Source organism: Bison bison, unplaced genomic scaffold (assembly GCF_000754665.1).
Source record: "Bison bison bison isolate TAMUID 2011002044 unplaced genomic scaffold, Bison_UMD1.0 scf7180017864373, whole genome shotgun sequence".
In the NCBI taxonomy this organism is placed as follows: domain Eukaryota; kingdom Metazoa; phylum Chordata; class Mammalia; order Artiodactyla; family Bovidae; genus Bison; species Bison bison.
In genome coordinates, this window is record NW_011494945.1 from 5,935,329 (window position 1) to 5,958,817 (window position 23,489).

General features: G+C 41.0%; 1 protein-coding gene across 1 annotated transcript in view; it reads right to left on the reverse strand.

The window, feature by feature from the left end:
• The window catches only part of FIG4 (FIG4 phosphoinositide 5-phosphatase), a 173,064-nt gene that overhangs the window by 62,768 nt on the left and 86,807 nt on the right, over positions 1–23,489 (reverse strand). The window contains exons 14-17 of the mRNA XM_010856621.1: positions 22,864–23,012; positions 21,707–21,873; positions 10,353–10,491; positions 21–79 (exon numbers count right to left, since the gene is read on the reverse strand). Coding sequence (XP_010854923.1) covers positions 21–79; positions 10,353–10,491; positions 21,707–21,873; positions 22,864–23,012 — 514 coding nt within the window. The remainder of the gene's footprint in view (positions 1–20; positions 80–10,352; positions 10,492–21,706; positions 21,874–22,863; positions 23,013–23,489) is intronic.

Genomic DNA, 23,489 nt, shown 5'->3' on the forward strand with positions numbered 1-23,489 from the left:
TAGAGAAACAGCGTACCTACCTTCATCATAAGGCAGTGGTAAATGTTTTATTACCTCTGGTGTCCACCAGTAAGTGTAACTATTAAAAAAAAAAAAGGATTAAAATGCGCCAAATGTAAATGTTGGTTTTCTACAATTCACTAGATAAAATGTGTTATCTAGACAAACGAACTATGGTAGGGGGTGGTTAGTACTAGGATAACAGGAAAGGCTCCTAAAATTTTGCTTGAGACTGAAGTCATGCTTTAGAGCAGTGCTTCTCAAAGGCAGCATACACATGAATCACTTGAAAATCCTGTTAACAGGCAGATTCTGATTCAGTAGGTGGGGCCTGAGATTCTGCATTTAAGACAAGCCTCTGGTGATATCAAAGGAGCTGGCCCTCAGACTACTTTTTAAATAGCAAGGCTTTAAAGCATGGGGAAAAAAACAACAACAACAACAACAACAACAGAAAAGGGATAAGTCTGCTGCTTACAAAGAATTCATTCAGTCTTTCACCATTTATTAAGCAATTTATTTATTGACTTACTGTGTGTCAAACACTGTTCTACACTTTAGAAATGCCATGTTGAAAATAAAGAGAAAGTAGAGCTACAGTATTGTTCTGATCTTCACCAGCACAAGTTTCATGCTGGAAAGAGAAATACACAAGATAAGAGGGAACTGTGCACAGCCCAAGAGGCGGAAGGAGACAGCACAGCATCTCTGGGAGCATTCAGGGGTCCTGATAGAGCTGCGCTCAATACTCTTTTTAAAGAGCAGAACTGACATTGGAAATGGGCAAATGCAGTCTTGATGTTCAAAAGCCAGAGGGTGAAAGACTCCAAAAACTATACAGCAATGAGTGTGATGTCAATGCAGGCAAGATAACAAATCAAGTATTTACTAGAGATGGGAGTAACCTAAGAAGATGACCGATGACTTCTATGAATCCACATCTATTCATAAAAACAAGCCACACCAGGCTATTCTCATTTCCTTTTCCAAAAAATCAGATTATCAGATCAAAGGAATGAAAAAGACATGGGCTAACTCATTTAAAAGGGTGTATGTGTGTTAGAGAGAGAAAGAACTCACCCACGAGCAAGCACAGGCATAAATTCTAATGATGGCAGACAGAATTGGCAGAGGAGGAAAGCAGAGAAGGTATCAACGCATATATAAATAAATAACTAAAAAACGGTTACTTAGGAAAAAGAAGAAGACATTATAAAGAACATGTTTTAACTCAGAATGCACCATGTGGAGAAAAAGAATTAAGAGAAAATTAAGAGATCAGGCCATAAATTTTTAAAAAATATTACTAAACTGTATCCTTATGCAAAATAAAGCTTAACAATACTTTTCAAAAAAGCTAGAGTCATCAAGACAGTATTGTACTGGCACAAAAATGGAAATATAGACCAATGGAACAAGATAGAAAGCCCAGAAATAAACCCACACACCTATGGGCACCTTCTCTTGGACAATAGAGGCAAACAATGGGGAAGAGACAGTCTCTTCAATAAGTGGTGCTAGGAGAACTGGACAGCTATGTTAAGAGAATGAAATTAGAACACTTCCTAATACCATACACAAAGATAAACTCAAAATGGATTAAAGACCTAAATGTAAGACCAGAAATTATAAAGCTCTTAGAGGAGAACATAAGCAGAACACTGTATAACATAAATAACAGCAAGATCCTCTATGACCCACTTCCCAGAGTAATGGAAATAAAAATAAACAGGTGGGACCTAATTAAATTTAAAAGCTTTTGAACAGCAAAGGAAACTATAAACAAGGTGAAAAGACAACCTTCAGAATGTAAGAAAATAATAGCAACTGAAACAACTGACAAATGATTAATTTCCAAAATACACAAACAGCTCATAAAACTCAATACCAGAAAAACAGCCCAATCAAAAAGTGAGCAGCTATGGAAGACGGTATAGAGATTCCTTAAAAAACTAGGAATAAAACCACCATATAACCCAGCAATCCCACTACTGGGCATATACCTTGAGGAAATCAAAATTGAAAAAGACACAAATACCCCAATGTTCACTGCAGCACACTCATGATAGCTAGAACATGGAAGCAACCTACATGTCCATTGACAGATGAATGGATAAAGGAGCTGTGGTACGTATATACAATGGATTACTCAGCTATAAAAAGGAATGCATTTGAGTCAGTTCTAATCAGGTGGATGAACCTAGAGTCTATGATACAGAGGGAAGAAAGTCAGAAAGAGAAAGAGAAATATTGTATACTAATGCATATACATGGAATCTAGAAAGATGGTACTGATGAGTTTATTTTCAGGTCAGCAATGGAGAAACAGACATAGAAAACAAACTTAAGGACGTGGCTTGGAGGGGAGGAAGAAGGGGGTGAGATGTACGGAGGAGTAACATGGAAACTTAAATTACCATATGTAAAATAGATAGTCAGTTTTGCTGTATGACTCAAGTAACTCAAATAGGGGCTCAGTATCAGCCTAGAGGGGTGGAATGGGGAGAGAACGGGAGGGAGGTTCAAGAGGGTGGGGACACAGGTATACCTATGACTGATTGATGTATATTTGGCAGAAAACAGCAAAATTCTGTAAAGCAATTTCCTTCAATTAAAAAACATTTTTTTTTTATTAAGTGGGCAAAAGACTTAAACAGACATTTCTCCAAAGAAGATACACAGATGACTAATGTGCTAAGTCACTTCAGTTGTGTCCAGCTCTTTGTGACCCTATGGACTGTAGGCTGCCAGGCTCACCTGTCCATGTGATTCTCTAGGCAAGAATACTGGAGTGGGTTGCCACGCCCTTCTCCAGGGAATCTTCCTGACCCAGGGATTGAACCCGTGTCTCTTAGATGACTAATAAACACATGAAAAGATGCTCAACATTGCTTATTATTAGAGAAACGCAAATCGAACTGCAATGAGATATCACCTCACACCAGTCAGAATGGCCATCATCAAAAATCCACAAACAATAAATACTGGAGAGGGTGTAGAGAAAAGGGAACCCTCTTGTACTGTTGGTGGGAATGCAGACTGATACAACCACTATGGAAGACAGTACAGAGATTCCTTTAAAAACGAGAAATAAAACTACTATATGACCAGCATACTTTATGATCCCCACTACTAGGCATATACCCTGAGGAACCCAAAATTTAAAAAGACACATGTACCCCAATGTTCATTGCACCACAATTTATAATAGCTAGGACATAGAAGCAACCTAGATGTCCATCAACAGATGAATGGATAAGGACTTTGTGGTACACAGATATAGCGGAATGTTAGCCATAAAGAGGAATGCATTTCGGTCAGTTCTAATGAAGTGGATGAATAGAGCATATTATACAGAGTGAAGTAAGTTAGAAAAACAAATATTGTATATTAACACCTATGTGTGGAATCTAGAAAGATAGTACTGATGAACCTACTTGCAGAGCAGCCATGGAGATGCAGACAGAGAAAAGCTTTATGGACATGGGCTGTGGGGAGGGAGACGGGGGGATGAATGGAGTCAGTAGCATGGAAACATATACACTCCTGCCATTTGTAAAACAGAAGACCAATAGGAATTTGCTATATGATCCAGGGAACTCAAACCAGGACTCTGTGGCAACCTAGAGGGGTGGGAAGGGGTGGGAGGTTCGAGGGGGGTTCAAGAGGGAGGAGACATATGTGTTCCTATGGCTGATTCATGTTGATCTATGGCAGAAATCAGCACAATATTGTAAAGAAGTTATCCTTCAATTAAAAGTAAATTTTTTTTTTTTTAAAGTCCAACTCTTCTAAGTGGGTCTCAGAAAGAAAGAAGCCCAAAGAAATACCTGCTCTGGGGAAGCTGGGCTGAGATGGATGGAGGAGGAGAGCATCTGAGAGGATTGAGCCCAGGACTGGGAGGCATCACCTCCCCCACCAGCACATTCACCCAGGGGAAGAGCACCTGCACCGGGACAGAAATCCGCTTCCGGACCAGGTATCAGAGGACAGGCGATGGCAGGTGGGCGCCACTTCCGCCTCTGCATAAACACCTAGAAAGTCAGCTTCTTTTCTCTTTTTCACTCTCCAGTATTAAGAGTATTCAATTCCACTGGCTCACATAGAAAGGTTATGATTTTATTTATTTATTTTTTTTGAAAGGTTATGATTTTAAAAGGCTCTTTAACTCCACTAGTAAACTTGGGAGCTCTCTGAAATAATATATATGGATCTGAGCAAAGCAACTGATATATGTGAACAAGACAGAGACGTGGGCAGGATGATAGGACAGTCAAGTGTTGACAGCATGGTTAGTTACAGCTGTTGAAATGATTCCAATCAAAAATCATGTAACAGTGTCAAGGTAGAGGGAGTTGTTGGGTGGTAGCCCACAGGGCTCTGCTATCCTATTCTGTTAAAGGACTCACCCTATTTCATCAAGGACTTACATTAGGATCAAGATAGCCAACTGATTAATTCTGAAGAAGCTACAAAGCTAGAGGAAATAGCTAATAAATAGGATACGTGTTTACGTATTTTTTCTGGAAGCAGGCAAAGCATATACAGGCAAGAAAAGATGGCAGAGATAAGGCATAGCAATAGGGCATGTTAAAAAGACGGGAATTCCAGTGGATAGAAGCCCAGAGAATTAACATTACGATAGCATTGCTGCAAACAGTCAATGTAACTTTGTACTTCATGATAAAAAAACAGATTACCCAGGACAAGGGGAATGATGGCACCAATGGTCCCACAACACTTGGCACAAATTAAACCAGAGTCGGACTACTGTTGGACCCAGGTTTGAATTCAGTTTAAAAAGAGCACCGACATAAACTGGAATACAGAAGAAAGCCTTCCGAACGCTAAACAGACTTAAAACCACAGTACAGGAGAAACAGTTAAGAAAGTGGAGCTATTTAACCTGGAGAAGAAGAACTTTGAGAATGTGTGAACCTGTCTTCAAATATTTAAAAGACCATCAAGTGAATGAGAAAACTGTGTTCTTAAGGTCTCAGGGGATTAAACTAAGATTAGTAGGTAAAGTTACAGATAAACGGATCTCGGCATGATATCAGAAAGAATAATGTGAGTGAACTGTCCAAAAACGACTACCTCTCAATCTGACAGGTGCTGGTTGACAAACCGACGCCAGCCAAGCACAGTACAGCTGAGCCCCACCTGGGAAGATACAGAGGGAACTCATACATCAGACAGAAAATAGTGCCAGGAAACCTCCCAACTCTGAGTCAAAGAGACAATGTATAATGCCTAAAAATACCCTGGTGACTTTATTAACACTGATTCCAAAATGGCATCTGAGATGATATATGACATATTAACCTATTTCAGACTTCCCTGGTGGCCCAGATGGTAAAGCATCTGAATACAATGCGGGAGACCCAGGTTCGATCCCTGGGTTGGGAGGATCCTCTGGAGAAGGAAATGGCAACCCACCCCAGTACTATTCAGAACAAAGCTTCAATCAGCAGTTTGAACAGATTCATAAATGTGGGATTTTGAGTCACAAAAGTAGTTATCTCGAGAGAACTGGTTTGGATGAATTCTGGGCAAAGCTAGTTTATCCCCCCTTCCCTTATCATTTTATAAAAATACTATTTCAGAATAAGTCATTGGTAAACAGTGTAAAATACAGATGGTCACAAAGTTTGGAAACACAAATACATAATAAAATGTTCACTAATAGTATGTTATAAAATAGATCTTAATCATCCAAATAAGCACGATGGTATGGTCACTCACCTAGAGCCAGACATCACAGCATGTGAAGTCAAGTGGGCCTTAGGAAGCATTACTATGGACAAAGCTAGCAGAGGTGATGGAATTCCAGCTGAGTTATATCAAATCCTAAAAGATGATGCTGTTAAAGTGCTACACTCAACATGCCAGCAAATATGGAAGACTAAGCAATGGCCACAGGACTGGAAAAGGTAAGTTTTCATTTCTAATCTCAATGAAGGGTAATGCCAGAGAATGTTCAAATTACTGTATAACTGCACTCATTTCACATGCTAACAAGGTAATGTTCAAAATCCTTCAAGCTAGGCTTCAATAGTACATGAACCAAGAACTTCCAGACGTACAAGCTGGATTTAGAAAAGGCTGAGGAACCAGAGATCAAATTGCAAACATCTGTGGGATCATAGAAAAAGCAAGAGAATTCCAGAAAAACATCTACTTCTGCTTTGACTGTGTGGATGACAACAAACTGTGGAAAATTCTTAAAGAGGTGGGAAAACCAAACCACCTTACCTACCTCCTGAGAAACCTGTGTGCAGGTCAAGAGGCAACAGTTAGAATGGGATATGGAACAATGAACTGGTTCAAAATTGGGAAAGGAGTTCATCAAGGCTGTATATTGTCACACTGCTCATTTAACTTGTATACAGAGTACACCATGTGAAATGCTGGACTGGATGAATCACAAGCTGTAATCAAGATTTCTGGGAGAAGTATCAACAACCTCAGATATGCAGATGATACCACCCTAATGGCAGAAAGTGAAGAGGAACTAAAGAGCCTCTTGATGAAGGAGAAAGAGGAGAGTGAAAAAGCTAGCTTAAAACTCAACATTCAAAAAACTAAGATCAAGGCATCTGGTCCCACCCCATCACTTCATGGCAAATAGATGGGGAGAAAATGGAAATAGTGGCAGAGTTTATTTTCCTGAGCTCCAAAATCACTGCAAACAGTGACTATAGCCGTGAAATTAAAAGATGCTTGCTCCTTGGAAGAACGCTATGACAAACCCAGTCAGCACATTAAAAAGCAGAGACATCACCTTGCCGACTAAAGTCTGTATTGTCAAAGCTTTGTTTTTCTTTCTTTCCAGTAGTCATGTACAGATGTGAGAACTGGACCATAAAGAAGGCTGAGCACTGAAGAATTGATGCTTTTGAACTGTGGTGCTGGAGGAGGTTCTTGAGAGTCCCTTGGACAGCAAAGAGATTAAACCAGCCAAACCTAAAGGCATTCAACCCTGAATATTCATTGGAAGGACTGATACTGAAGCTCTAATACCTTGGCCACCTGATGCAGAGAGCCAACTCATTGGAAAAGACTGATTCTAGGAAAGATTGAGGGCAGAAAGAGAAGGAACAACGGAGGATGAGATGGTTGAATAGCATCACTGACTCAATGGACATGAATTTGAGTAAACTGGGAGATAGTGAAGGGCAAGAACCCTGGCGTGCTGCAGTCCATGGGATCACAAAGAGCTGCACATGATTTAGGGAATGAACAACAAAAAATAAGTGATAAAATAATATTATCTAAGTTTCCAGACTTAATGGTCATTCGGATAAAGCATCGGCCTGCCATGCGGGAGATTCGGGTTTGATCCCTGGGTTGGGAAGATCCCCTGGAGAAGGAAATGGCAACCCATTCCAGTATTCTTGCCTGTAGAATCCCATGGATAGAGCAGCCTGGCGGGCTACAGTCCACGGGGTCGCAAAGAGTCAGACACGACTGAGCGGGTTCACTTCACTCACAACTAAGGAATGCAGTCGTTTTAAAGAACAATAACAATACTAGTATCTGTTGGACTACTATGTACTAAGGATTTATATGATCTCATCTGATTCTCAGAAAAACCTACAGGTCAGACACTATCACTATCTCTATTTTACTGATGTGGAAACTGAGAATTGGACCGGTTATATGTCTTGCTTCGGGTCACACAGGTATTAACTGCAGGCAGTCCCTCCAGAGCTTGGCTGCTCCCAGACTGCGTGGATCATGTGTCAGACCCAGTAGGAAGTACTTCCCATTCATATTTTATTTAATCCTTAAAGTGACCTGTGAGGTGTGTGTAGTCATTTCCTTTCTATAGTTGGGAAAACAAGATTTCCAGAGGTTTAGAAACAGGTCTAAGGTCACACACCTGCAGAAAATCCAACTCAGCTCTACCCTATCATCCACGCTCCAGTCTGGTTGTAGCCTCTGGCTATTTCTTCTGAGAATCAGCATAATGGATTTAACCCTCATCAAAATAACTAGTATCGGTGGGTGACTAGAAAGGCCAAAAAAAGTACTGAAATTTATCCTACAGTCTTTATTAGTATCAGTTGTTGATGCCAAAAATCAATTTTTGGAATTTTCACATTCTAGAGAAAAACAAAACAAGGAGACCAAGTCAACTGTGAGAGCCACAGTACCTACTTTGATAAAAGTTTATTCTCAGTGGGAGGTGTTTAGTGTATTCACTTACTGTGCTGTCTAATTGGCTACATAACCTCAGTCAAGACACATTTTCTCTGCAACTCAGTTTCCTTTTTTTAATTTTAAAAATGGGAATGTAACATCAGCTTCCTTTTATTTCCACAAATAAGCACCAACACTGCCTGCCTCAGTTATGTAACTCTAGGTTTAACTTATGCTTGTAATTTACTAGCTAATTTCAGCAACAGAAAATTGAGTTTTGCTTGTTCTCCAAGTTGTATCTTAATAGCTTCAATACTTTAAGGTAATATAAAGTTTCAGAAAATCAACCATATTTACCCATAGTCAATTGCATCAACAAAGCTAAATATAGGCATTTATGTTTATCTCTCATCAAATAAACATAATTAGCTCCAGATTTTTTTGTCAGCAAAAATTCATGGCAATCATTGATTAATATAGTGGAAAAATCAGCACTGCTTCATTTATAGGGAAAGTAAGGTCAAGCATTAAGCTGGTTATTCCAAGAAAATACACTTAAAAGAACAAAGCTGAGAAACATAAACTCTGACATTTTCTTAATATTTGAAATGTTCCTGAAGTAATAGAGAATTTGGCAACATCTATAACATTAGCACTTGCTAATTCACCAGTTGCTTGTGGTCTGTCCACACAGTTAGCACAGACCAGCAATGAACCCTGTAGTGTTTGCGAGGCACTGTTGCACAAAATGAGGGCTAGATCACACGGATGCTGTGAGAGGAGAGCCTTAGGAGCAGACCTGACATCACAGGGCTCTGAGCAGAAGGGACCAGGCTCAAGTCTCATATGTGAAAAATGTTGCCCATTATTAGAACATGACTCTTCGATTAACAGTGCTAAAGAGTCCTCTCATTAAACCCTTACAATGACTCTGTAATGTGTGTCCTGTCATTTACATTGTGCAGAGGAAGGAAATGAGACTTAGAGAGGTTAAATAACTAGTCCAAGGTCACACGGCTACAGAGACGCCAACTCAAGTCCCCTGACCCTGCGGCCTGTGCTACACAGAGAGTCTTGTCCTATCCTCAGGAGATAGTTCATTTATTTGGGGACTGCTGCTGCTGCTAAGTCACTTCAGTCGTGTCTGACTCTGTGCGACCCCATAGATGGCAGCCTACCAGGCTCCCCTGTCCCTGGGATTCTCCAGGCAAGAATACTGGAGTGGGTTGCCATTTCCTCCTCCAATGCATGACAGTGAAAAGTAAAAGTGAAGTCGCTCAGTCATGTCTGACTCTTCGTGACCCCATGGACTGCAGCCCACCAGGCTCCTCCATCCACGGGATTTTCCATGCAAGAGTACTGGAGTGGGGTGCCATTGGCTTCTCCGTATTTGGGGACAACTGCTACCAATTTAACTGTCATCATAATAGCCCATACAGCGAATGACTCAAGAAAGCCCAGACTGAGCAACAGGGCTGGTGGGAGTGGCGCCTGCCACAAGCACCATGGCTCTAGCTTCCTGTCCTCCCCAGTGTCACCAAGAGTTCCCTGTGCTTCCTGGAGGAAAGAACATTGGAATTCCAAAGTGAGGCTGCCTAGACACCACACTTAAAAACCAAAGACGATTCCTTACATGTTAAGAGTTCTTTATCACCCCACATTTGTAGGAAGCACTCAAAAGTTATGTTACTGGTTTGCTCCAGTGGAGCTTCAACTTAACAGTTCAATGATGAAGCTCTGAAACTTTGTATCTTATGAAAATGCAAAACAACTGTATTTGTTAATGACAATTTCCCAATGTTGAGGCTGAAACTCCAATACTTTAGCCACCTGATGTGAAGAGCTGACTCATTTGAAGAGACCCTGATGCAGGGAAAGATTGAGGGCAGGAGGAAAAGGGGACAACGGAGGATGAGATGGTTGGATGGCATCACTGACTCAATGGACATGAGTTTGGGTATGCTCCCGGAGTTGGTGATGGACAGGGAGGCCTGGCGTGCTGCGGTTCACGGGGTCGCAAAGAGTCTGACATGACTGAGCGACTGAACTGAACTATCAGGACATCAACAATACTAAATTCCTCCTGGCAAACATGTAGCAAGGCTGATTACTTTAGCCTATATAATCATTTCTCAAAAAGAAAGTTCTCTCATATTCAAAATACTATCAAAGCTGAGTTTAACACAGTAGACTAGGAAGAAAAATACCTTCTTCTTGTTGGTAAAAGTCTCATGGTATTTTTGTGATGCAAATAAAAATCTGTCGGGAGTTCCCAGAGATGAGGTTTCCCTTCAGTGGGATGGAAAACTCCTAGGAAGAGATTAATGGAATCTTGTCTGTCAGCATCTAAAAAGCAAAAATACATAATTCAGGAACTCTATTACTCATATAAACAACCCAGGGGAATGTTTTTTTAGGAGGATTAAGGGTACATCTGGAATGTCATAGAACACCTCTGAAAATAAAAGCATTTATACTGTAAAAGTCATACACAACATCTAAAACACCCACCAAGATTTTGAAAATTAAAATCTTATTTCAAAATGTTTCCTTTTTACTCTATACGTCTCATAACATAGAGGATAGTGAATGTAAACTGCTTCTTGAATTTTGAGAGATTCTTAAAAAGTCTTTAAGAACTGCCCTAGTTACCTTAGTGATTGCATTTTTAGAATAAAAACATTCTCACCATTTGTGAGTTTACCTGAAACAAAGAACATCTTCACTTTATGGCAAAGACAGAAGAGAAGTCAGACAAATAAAGCGGCCCAATTCCTACCCATATTCTGTGGCACATCCTTGAACAAGTCAGTTTCCAAGTTTCTGCTTTTAATCCATGAAAAGATACTCCATTTCTTTAGCAGAGACAACCTTTACAACATTTGGTTTCCCCTACAGCTGTGTTTGATAAAGAAGGCAGAGTGTGCACACGGAAAACAGCATCACTCTAACCATTCAACCTCTCCAAAAGTACTTTTTCAAAACAGACTACAAACTAGTAAAACTAATACAATTATGTAAAGTTTAAAAATAAAATAAAATTAAAAAAAAAAATAAAAACTTCCCCCCCCCCCAAAAAAAAAATAAAAATAAAAAACAAACTAGTAAAACTGACCACACACACACACACACACACACGCTGTCTCTCCTCTTCTTTTTCGCAATTGTATTTTTGGTAAAAACGATAAGCACTGAAGTGGTCTCATGAGCCATCCTTCCCGTCCTGCACAGCCCCCTCCCAAGCATTCTTCATTCTTTCCATTCTGGTCTCTGAGCCCTTGTATATTCAAGTTAGGGACAGACATCCACAATATAAATAATAATCTCTTTCTGAAATTGAGCACAGAACCAAAAAGCCAACAGAAATGACTGCTTTTGAAACAGGATATCATCATCATAAAATCAATTTCCTTCCAACAGCTATAGTGAACACAGAAAAATCTGAAATTAGCAACACTGTTCTCATTGGGCTATTTGGTCATTTTGGCAGAAGCAATAAATGAAATCTGGTACATTAAACATGGGTTCCAGTTATATATTTTGACAGGCAGCATTCCATTAAAACAGTGCTCACCTTTTATGCTACAAGTAATATATGAAAGGGATGTGTTTATATGATGAGTATACTTGGAGCCTTTTTTCCATTTGTTGAGAGAAAACATCAAGTATTAAATGATGAAGGCATTACCACCCCAATTTGCACCCTCTTAACACAATATGAAAGTAAACATACTGCTTTTATAGTAATTATATTCTTTATGATTCTTGGGTAGCCTTAATGGCACTTAATAACTCACACTATGCAGTACCTCAAAATATCTTAATTTTATCTAAAGAAGCTTTCCATTTTTCAGCCACATTTTCAAGGAGTTTCTTTTATCCCTAATTAAGACTAATTAGTAGTTCCTTTAATTTTTAGCAAGTATGATAAAATGTAAGATTGAGAAACCTAACCAAATAATAGATATGCCTTCAAAGGATCATAATGGAGACTTCTTGAATGTACTGCTGTTACATTAACTTACAATGTATCTATGGTATTTATGGTCACTTACTAAGCTTGGATTTCTTTGGAAGGAATGATGCTAAAGCTGAAACTCCAGTACTTTGGCCACCTCATGCGAAGAGTTGACTCATTGGAAAAGATTCTGATGCTGGGAGGGATTGGGGGCAGGAGGAGAAGGGGACGACAGAGGATGAGATGGCTGGATGGCATCACTGACTCGATGGACGTGAGTCTCAGTGAACTCCGGGAGTTGGTGATGGACAGGGAGGCCTGGTTTGCTGTGATTCATGGGGTCGCAAAGAGTCGGACACGACTGAGCGACTGAACTGAACTGAACTGAACTGAACTAAGCTTGGAATCTAAGGCCAGTCCTAATGAGCCTCAGGAACTTTTCCTGGCTACTTTTGACTGCAGATGAAGTTTTCGCCCTCTGGAAGACAGTAGTACTTTGGACCGAGACAAAAGCTTAAAATAGGTAGGTTCTCTGCAGTTGCAGATAACAAGAGGGCAAAATAACTACCTACTTTTATATTCAATTGTGCTTTAAAGGAAAAAGGAATATGCACCTTTCAAACTCCATCCAGATGGTTAATCACTAACACACTGTATTTCAATAGGTCAGGCTTGAAGATAACAGTTCTTTTTAATTAGCCAAAAATGTTTATTTGGAAACTAGAGTATTTGTTGACCAAATATTAAATTAAGTCCATGATAAAGTGGCCTCTGAAATCAGTAATGGAATGGGATGCTATTCGATAAACAGTACTATTTAACCAGGGTGAGGAGCAGACAGTGAACTTGGACCATTGCCTCCTACTGTATGTTGAAATAAATACCAACTAAATGTCAGAAGGACAAAGATCAACACCCTAATAGAAAAACATGCAATTTTTAAAAGAAACAAATAGATGGTAAACATTCAAAAACTCAACTTTACTAGTATTCAGTAAATGATGCAAACTGAGAACAATGCAAACCATTTTCTACTTATTAAGCTGGCAAATACTTTCCAAAATGGGCACTCCTATACTCTGCTGAGAGAGAACTGATTGCTACACCCTTTCGTTAAGGCTATCTGGCTATACATATACATATATGTCTTTAAAGATCCTGAAAATACGTATACTCTGACCTAATAAATATGGTGCTGAAATTTTCATAATATAAAAAACATTCAAAAAAGATGTTCGTTTAAAAGAAACATAAATGCACAATAAAAACAGGTAACCTCACTGTGGTGCTTCTAAAGGACAGACTGCCACAAGGCTACCAAAAATTAAGTTGTAAAAGAGTATTTAGGGTCATAAAGATTACTCACATTATCTAAAAGGGAAAAAGCAGATATACATTACCTGTACAGTAACTAGAAGGATCATGTTCTGCTAAATATGAACAAGTTGCTACCTCTGAAAGGTGAGGATTATATGATTTATTTGTGAGTTATTTTATACTTTTTATAATTAGCATATATTACCTTCATAACTACAAAAAAAAAAACCAAAACCCACCATTCATTCATCCAAGAGCCTACTATGTCTGTCCCACACTAGGTATATGGTCTATACATAACTGATTCTGGCTTTCATGGGGCTTACATTCCACTGTGGGAAGCAAAACTAATTCTCAAGTAAATAAGTTACAGGGTACTTTCAGAGGATGTTAGTTCTTTGAAAAAATAAGAGTGACATGAGAGTAATGAAAGAGAAGAGGGACACTTAGGTCGGTGGTCAGGGAAGCAGGTGGAGGCTGCACAGTGTCCGGAACAGCACGAAGGTGGAGGGGGGAGCAGGGGGCTGGAGGGCAGGGGGCAAAGAAAGAGCAGGACTGGGGACAGTGAGGCAGACCACACGTGGCCTCGAAGGTCATGGCAAAGAGTCCGATCTTAAATGCGATGAGAAGCCCTGGAAGGGATTTCAGAGTGGGGAGTGATATGATCTAACTCTTGAAAGGATCACTGTGGCTGCTGTGAAGAGCAAGAACAGAAGAGGGGAGGCCGAGGGAGGAATCAGGAGCCACGGCAGCTGTTCAGAGCCACCAGCTGTCTGAACCAGCCAGGCAACAGTGGGGAGGAAACACAGCAGAAGGATTGGGGATATGCTCTGGAGGTGGGGCCAACCAGGTTTGCTGAGAGGTGAGACCGGGGAAGATAAGGAGAATAAAGAAATTAAGGATGATTCCTAGGATTCTGAACGGAACAATGGAAGCAGAGGTGAAAAAAGAAAAAAAGTAGAGAAACAAGTTTGGGGCAGAGTCAGTACTCTTGCCTGGAAAATCCTATGGATGCAGGAGCCTGGTAGGCTGCAGTCCATGGGGTCACTAAGAGTCAGACACGACTGAGCGATTTCACTTTGACTTTTCACTTTCATGCACTGGAGAAGGAAATGGCAACCCACTCCAGTATTCTTGCCTGGAGAATCCCAGGGATGGGGGAGCCTGGTGGGCTGCCGTCTATGGGGTCGCACAGAGTCAGACACGACTGAAGCAACTTAGCAGCAGCAGCAGCAAGTCATTTCCTGCTGGAAATGATTAGTTTGAGATTCTTCTCAGATATCCGTGGTAGGGAGAAACTTGGCCTCATGACCTTCCCTCCATAGTTTCTCATGAATATTTCATCTTAGATGGCAAAAGCGACTTTGTAGATGTAACTGAAATGACTAATCAATGACATCAACGTAGGAAAATTATCGTGTCTTACCTGGATTGGCCACTGGAATCATAAGAATCCTTTAAGAAGAGGAAAGCAGACAGATTTTAGGCACAAGGGTTGATGCACCATTGCTGGCTTTGAAGATGGAGTGGACCACAAGCCAAGGAAGGTAAGCAGCCTCTCAAACCCGAGAATGAGCCCCAGCCAACAGCACATGGGGACAGCAGTCTGAGAACCACCTCGAGTTCTGCCAGCAACCTGAATGAGCCCAGAGGCCTCCAGATCAGAGCCCACATTCTGACTTCATTGCTCTCATTTGAACTGCAGCCAGGTGAGAGCCTAAGCAGAGAACACAGGTGAGTAATGCTATTCCCAGACTTCTGAACCACAAACACTGGGACATAATAAACGGGTGTTGTTTTAAGCCACTGAGTCTGTGATAATTGGTTATGGCACCTGTAGAAAACTAACACAATATTCAGAAGGAAATGCCTGCAAGGTAGGCATTTAGTTAAGTCTGGAGTCAGGGAAGAGATATATATTTGAGTGTCAAACGTATGGTATTTAAAAGCTGGGTGAGATGCCCCTAAGGTAAAAGTGTAGAAAGAGAAGAGGAGAGTTTAGAAATAGGGTAGAAGTCACCAGCGGGACTGAGAGAGACAGCACAGAGGTGAGTTTCAAGAAAGAGTGCTCCATTGTGATACAAGCTGCCAAACAGCTGAGCAAGATGAACACAGAAAAGGAGCCCTTGGTTTGGCAGTGGGAGATTGGGGTGATTGTGATAAGCACGGGTTTGGGGGCATGACAGGGCAAAGGCTCAGTGAAGCAGGTGGAGAGAACAGGATATGAGAGAGGGAACAGGTGTGCAGATAACGATTCCAAGAGGTTTTGCTTCAGGAGAGCAGAGCTTTTGTTAGCAGTGGGTGTGGTTAAGAACAGAAGGAAAGATTAGATGGAAAACACAAGGTGTGCCTCCATGCTCATGGAAATGAGGCCGCAGAGGGGGGAAACTGACCGCATACGGCAGTGAGCATGTAAGGACAGGGGTTCAGTCCCTGGGTCTGGAAGACCCCCGGGAGAAGGAAATGGCAACCTACTCCAGTATTCTTGCCTGGGAAATCTCATGGACAGAGGAGCCTGGCGGGCTACAGTCCACGGGGTCACAGAGCTGGACATGACTGAGCAACTAAACAACACACACACACACACACACATATATATATGTATATATACGTGTGTATATGTATGTATATACAGCTGTTCTATTATTAACTGTGCAGGTATCTTATATTTTTTTCCTTAAAATAGGATTTCAATTCAATAAGCTTCAGAAAAAAATATTCAGGTTTACCTACATAGGAATATAAAAGAAAATTAGAACTTGACAAGGAATTACAATTATAAACTTCTTCCTAACATCCAAAGAGAATACCTAGGTACTTGTTCTTCTCTTATTGACATCCTACAACTGCTTCTGTAGCCAGTTATGAGAGAAACCAAAGGACATTTCTCAGAAAGAAAAGAAACCCCAGAACATGGTAATAGTATGTGAAAACTCAAAACAGTTTTTAAAATGAACCTGAAAGGGAGTCAGGTGGGTTACCCACATAGTCTCCATCTGTCCATATGAACCAAGGATAAAATTCTTAACAACCTAATTTCAAGAACCTTCCTGTCTACCTCAGAGACATGACACGGAGAGACTGATTCACAAAGTTATCTTGAGTGCTTAAAGAAAAGGGTTCTATTAATATATTACCATTATATAATATCCATTGTAATTTTAAAATAAGTTGTACACCCCAATGGCATCATGCTTCTCAAAATACAGAAGTCTGTTTTAGCCATATTATTCATAAAATAATTCCTTTCATAATAGTTCCTCTTTCAGTTGTGCATAATTTTGCTTTACCTTTCCATCGTGTGCACGTTACTTATTTATGACCACCTTCTGTCTTTTAATTGTTCTCCTTTCATTTTTAATCATGCACAGCTACACATTCACTCTCTGTGCTCTAATCTTACTGAAAAACACATGACTTGGTCCTTAAGTGTCAATCAGTTCAGTTCAGTCACTCAGTTGTGTCCGACTCTCTGCAACCCCACGAATCGCAGCATACCAGGCCTCCCTGTCCATCACCAACTCCCGGAGTTCACTCAAACTCAAGTCCATCGAGTCGGTAATGCCCATACAGCCATCTCATCCTCTGTCGTCCCCTTCTCCTCCTGCCCCCAATCCCTCCCAGCATCAGAGTCTTTTCCAATGAGTCAACTCTTCGCATGAGGTGGCCAAAGTATTGGAGTTTCAGCTTTAGCATCAGTCCTTCCAATGAATACCCAGGACTGATCTCCTTTAGGATGGACTGGTTGGATCATAATGACTCCCAATTCAGGAACAACCCTGAACAGGAAGTTTTAAACCTTGTTCAACACATATCCAGAGGTATATGTACTTGTTGGCACATGACTTACATAGCTGTTCAAGCTGAACTGTGTTCCCCACAAAAGGGATATTAAAAGTCTTAAGCCCCAGGACCTGTGAATATGACCCTATTTGCAAATCAAGTCTTTGCAGATGTAATCCTGTTAAGATACAGCCACACTGGAATGGGGCAGGCCCTGAATGCAGTATGACTGGTGTCTTCATAAGAAGAGACACACGCACACAGGGAGGAGAACACCACGGAGACACAACAGAGAGGAGAATGTCGTGTGACACCAGAGACAGAAATGAAAGCACCACAGTTTTAATTGCAAGCCAAGGATCAGCAGCAAACCATCGGAAGATAAGAAGCAAGTAAGGAACCTCCCCTGGAGCCTTCAGAGGGAACACAGCCCTGCTGACATTTGATTCCCAACTTAAAGCCTCCAAAGCTGTGAAACAGCACATTTCTGTTGTTTTAAGCCACCAAGCTTGTAGTGCTTTGTTACAGAAGTCCAAGAAAACCAGTACAATAATGAAGCATAGCCAGTGAGACTGCCTTTAGAGAGACTACCTTAAAACCATTCTAATTTACAAAAACAAGTGAAACCACGTGTTATTTTTAGTGTTTTTAGCTATTTATAATAATCATTTGCAATAATGTTGTAGCCACTTGGAATACATCAATACATATTAATATCTTTATTGGGAACTACAGCAGTAAGTGTAATAAAGGATGATGGGAATACTTCAATATTTTTGCTTTAGAAATCTAGAATTTAAACTTACACCACTGACCTGAATTTCTAAATTTGACTTTCCTAACTCTTGATTTTTGTTCAGATTAATATACTTTGATTGTAAAGTTCCTAAATCCAGCTCAAGGAGTCATGCACACAGAGCAATATCCAAACACTCTAAAGGTCTATAGTGGCTTTGTAGTTTATGTTACACATTGAGCTCACCAGCTGTATAAAGGCCATAATTCTCAGTGAATTCGAAAGACATGATTTGAGCAGTCTAAGAGCATTCCTGATAAGCCACATGTTATTAGGCTGATATACTTAGCCCTGTTGATTTCTGAATTCAGGGAAAAGGGGAAGCTGGGGAGGGCATAGGTAATGAATTAACTCATGCATTTATTAACTCAGTCCATAAACAGTTTATGTGCCATGAGCAAGGCAGCAGGGACACCATAGTGAACCAGTAGTAAATAAGATGCTCATGAGCTCTTGGGTCTCACAGTGGGGGATACAGGGACACACAACCCAACTAATAGCACAGTCAAGAATTTAAGTGCAACTGTGCCAGGTGCTGCAAAGGTGCAGAATGCTCCAAGAACAAAAACAGGAGCACCTTCCTTGAGAAAGTGAAAGCAGAGTGAGCTCTCAAAAGCTCAGAAGACTGCAGTCTTATGTTCCAATGTTCCAAGGGGCACAGCAAGAGCCTCTGGCAGAGGAAGCCTAACCTAGTCAGGAAAGAGTGAGAAGGTCTGTGTGTCTGGAGAGCTGTGATGGGGGAAGGGGATGGCATGAATGGCAGAATGGCAAGGTAGGCGGGGCCAGACCACACAGGACCTCTAGGTCTCTCCTGCACATCCCCCCACACCCACCAGGCTGCCAACCAGCTTCCAACCCCTCTGCAGTGTGGTAATGGGGATGGTCTTACTTGATCTCGACTCCAAAGTGACCCCCATGCTCCCCACTTCCTGCTGTTCATGCTTTAGTGTGATAGATATCCTGTGTTGTGTAGTGAATTGTTTCTCTCCAAAAAGATATACTGAAGCCCTAAACCCCAATATCCACTAATGTAATCTTATTTGAAATTAGGGTCTTTTCAGACATAATCAAGTTATGTGTGCTCAGTTGCATTTGATTCTTTGTGACCCCATGGACTGTAGCCCACTAGGCTCCTCTGTCCATGGAATTTTCCAAGCAAAAATACTGGACTGGGTTGCTATTTCCTTCTCCAAAGGATCTTCCTGACCCAGGAATCAAACCCAGGTCTCCTGCATTTCCTGCATTGGCAGGTGGATTCCATTACGCCATTTACGTAATTTACCATTACGCCACCTGGGAAGCCCAAATCAAGTTAAGATAACGCCATACTGAATTAGGGTGGACCCTAATCCAATTAGGGCTTCGCAGGTGGCACTAGGGCCTGCCAATGCAGGACACGTAAGAGACACAGGTTTGATCCCTGGGTCAAGGATCCCCTGGAGAAGGAAATGGCAACCCACCCCAGTATTCTTGCCTGGAAAATCCCATGGACAGAGGAGGCTGGCGGGCTACACCCCATGTCGCAAAGAGTCGGACACAGCTGAAGTGACTGAGTGTGCACGCATGCTAACCCAGTATGACTGGTGTCCTTACAGGAAGAGGGAAACTTGACACAGACCTAGACACACAGAGGAAGACCATGCGACAATGGAAGCAAGACAGCTGCAAGCCGAGGAACACTGAGGACTGCTGGCAAAATATCAGAAGCTGGGAAGAGGCATTCTCCTCTGTGGACTTCACAGTGAACTTGGTTGGCTCTGCTGACAACTTGACACTGAACTACCTCTGAACTGTGAGATAAGTTTCTGTTGTTTTACATCACCTAGTTCTTAGTATTTTGTTGCAGCAGCCTTAGGAAACTGTCACAGATTTTGCTCATGTGTGGGTGGGACCACAATTTGCTTCTGAGCAATAGTATATGGCAAAGTGATGGCATGACACCCCACGATTACATTATGTTATATAAGACTGTTTTGCCAGAAGACTCATTCTAGAGACCCTTTCCCATGCCAGTGATGAAGACGCAAGCTGCCATGATCCCTACAAGGAACAAGTCCACAAGGAACTGAATTCCCCCAACAACCACATGAGCAGGGAAGCAGATCCTCCCCGAATCAGGCCTCTGGATGAGACCACATCTGACTGACATCTCCACTACAGCTTAGTGAGACCCTCTGCAGAGGACCTGGCTAAACTGGGCCTGGAATTCTGACCCACAGAAATCGTGAGATATGAATATATGTTGCTTTAAGCTCTCAATTTTTCAGTAATTTGTTAGATAGCACAGGAAATGAATATGCCTGCACAGAAGTATAGCAAACCGCCTTTGCATTCTCTCTGGGCATGGAAAAGGCTGAAGGCTGATTCTTTTGTGGATGGTTTCACGTACTCTCCTGAGGTTCCCAGCGCTGGAGACACCTGCAGTTCCCTTGGCGTGAGCACAGGCTTCTCACATCAGGCATTTTCCTGCTACCCTTCCTTGGGAAGCCAGTGATCAATCACCTCCTGGTTCCCGCTGCTATGGTCCCTCTGGCCAGGACCTAGGCCAATGCCATGCCAGCACCCTCCCCCACGGGGTCACCTCTGGTCACCTGGTAGGCCTACTGATCCTCTGGCCTCAGCAACTCTAGGAGGGGAGGCCATTCCCAACATGGCAGCCCGCTCCTCAGCCCGTCCCTCTGCTTCAGCTTTGCTACACAGCTGCCCGAAGCCAACAGCTCCACGGGGTCCCTCCAACGAGAGAACACTACATTAAGCCTGCCCAGAATCCAGTTCTCTCCAGGTTGGAGGTAAAGGAGCAGGGGTTGGGGACAGTCACTGCGTAGCAAAAATTCAAAGAATCTCTTTGCTGATTTCTCTTCTCTACATTTTGTAAACGTTTTTGTCTTTAATCTAGTTTAAGAGTCCAAGACTCACAAAATCAACTTGAGCTCTTCCTTTAAAAATTCTGTGCACGGGACCTGTCTCACAGTCACTTTGGTGGGTGACATCAGAATGGAGGCAGAAAAAGTGCCCTTTTAACCACCTGTTGCTGTTAGTACTCCCAAGTCACAAAACGAGAAAAGACTAAAATTTAGTGCTAATGTTACTTCTCATTTCTAGCTGACATTTAAAAGATACAGTGATATTCACATTCTTAGACAACTGTTAAAATGATGAACTCTATTTAAAAATAATTACTCAATACTCTTAAATTGATTTATGTATTTCCAGGGCTTCCCTGGTGGCTGAGCTGGTAAAGAATTTGCGTGCAATGCAGGAGACCTGAATTCGATCCCTGGGTTGGGAAGATCCCGTGGAGAAGGAAAAGGCTACCCACTCCAGTATTCTGGCCTAGAGAATTCCATGGGCTGTATGGTCCGTGGGGTCACAAAGAATCGGACACGACAGAGTGACTTTCACTTTCACTTTCATTACAAGCAGAAACTAGGAATGAGGCAGAAGCCAAGAAATCACAGTACTGTGAAGTATACAAAAGCTCCAGTTATGGGTGGCCAAAGTGCCCTACTTAAAATACAAAGTTTATTCATTCATTTACTGCATATTTACTGAGCACCTCCTAAGCGACAGATTCTGTTTTATTTAAACTTTTAAAAAATATTTAACTTTGACATTACTTTTCCAGTTAGCTTTAAAAACAAGGATATGTAAAAGAGAAAAATGTGCATCAGGATAAGTCTCAGAAATGCATATAACTCCAGAATTACCTGAAAAAGCATTGCTGTAATATCGAGATAGGGTCTGCATGATGTCTTTTGAGTGCTGGGTCCACGGTGCTATCTTTCTGTAGGTTTTTACACGATGAACAAGTTGGGAACCACCATACTGAAGGGACAGGGTATCCCCATGGTCTTCATAGAGTTCCTCAAACAACCTAAGAAGCCCAAGTAAAACACACAAACGCTAAAGAATTTCATCCAAAGTATTATACACCTTATTCACTTAGCTACAGATTCAAAACACATCTTTTCCTACTTGAATTCCTTTGAGCCTTTCTTTTCAAGTAGACTCTTCAACATCTTGGAAGATAAATGCATACACAAAATGTATTACATTTTAGAGTAATAGTCCAATAAACAACAAAATCACAGAAAACTCTAAGGGGAAAAAAAAAAAGCTGGGGGACCAAAAAGCATAATCCACCCAAGCCTAGACCAAGATGGCTCTACTCTCTTAAAAGACTCCTAACTTTCTGCAGCCTGCCAGCTCAATTTACCTCCCATGACAGAATTTTCTGTTCTCTCTGAATTGCCTTTGGAAGAAAGGACAAGCTCTTGTCACATCAAACCATATTCTTTCCTAGAAATATATGTTTGAAACTTCTGTTTCTTCAAGTGCCTGTTAAGGTTTTTTAATGCAGTGATGGCTGAGATCTGGCCATTTGTAAGCTGAGCACTCTTTTGGACAGAGCCTTTATGACTATCTCAGAGGACTGATAATAGCGATCACTGCATTTCAAGAAACAGTACTTCATGCCTGTCATGGACTCAGTGGGCAGTGAAATAACAGTATTTCTTCAATCTTTTATCTATCTGACCTGTTTAATTCAAAATATACGAAGGCATATTACTTTTTTTCCTAACACAGCCTGAGATTTTTTTTTTTTCAAAGAAACTCACTAGTTTGGATTTATCTAAAGTACACAGCGTTTTTTGATAATTAACACGAATAGGAAAACAAAACCATGGCAACAACACATAGGGCTTTAATAGAAATAGATGTTACCAAATTTAAATTACGTCTTTTAACAACATAATTTTTGGGAAGCCAAAAGGGGAAATGAGTTCACAAAAGTCCTTTATGATTAATCAAGTTTGCTTTCTGTCATTACCAGCATTTGAAAGGCAAAAAAAATAAGGCTTACCTAACTGCATCTGTATCAAATTGTAGATTGGGTTTGTCAATTAAGCCCAAGGAGTACAGTTGATAAGCCAGAGCACATTTCCCCACCATAAACTGTGCTGTGTTGGTGCGATCCAAACAGTCCACACAGTTGGTTCGAAGAACACCAGTCTAAAGAGAAACACCTTGAACGGTCAATCATTATTCAGTCACCAGAACTACTTCCAGCCTACGCAAGATTTCTTTAAGAAGACAAGCTGCAAGTAGGGTGTTATTCCTGAGCAAATAATGAAGCATTTTTTTTCATTATAAAAGGTTATATTTGGTAGTCACAATATTGCTCCAATAGCATCATTATACCTTCTAGTCTATATTTGAATTTTTCTTTAGTTTAATAAGATAAAACAAACAGCTAACATTTTCCACCTGTGCCAATTAGTTAAATATGTGCTTTTCCTCCTGGTCTGTCTCCTTTACTGTACAAACCAAAATATTTAGTGGCTGAGGCAGTTTCATTCTTAAAGCATAATTAATATATATAGTGATTATCTGGCTCATTTTCCAAAGTCCTTCTAATTTGTTCTTTACACATTTCTGTTTGTTTCTATTTCCAATAATTTTATATTATATGAAAAAAGTCTACGAAAG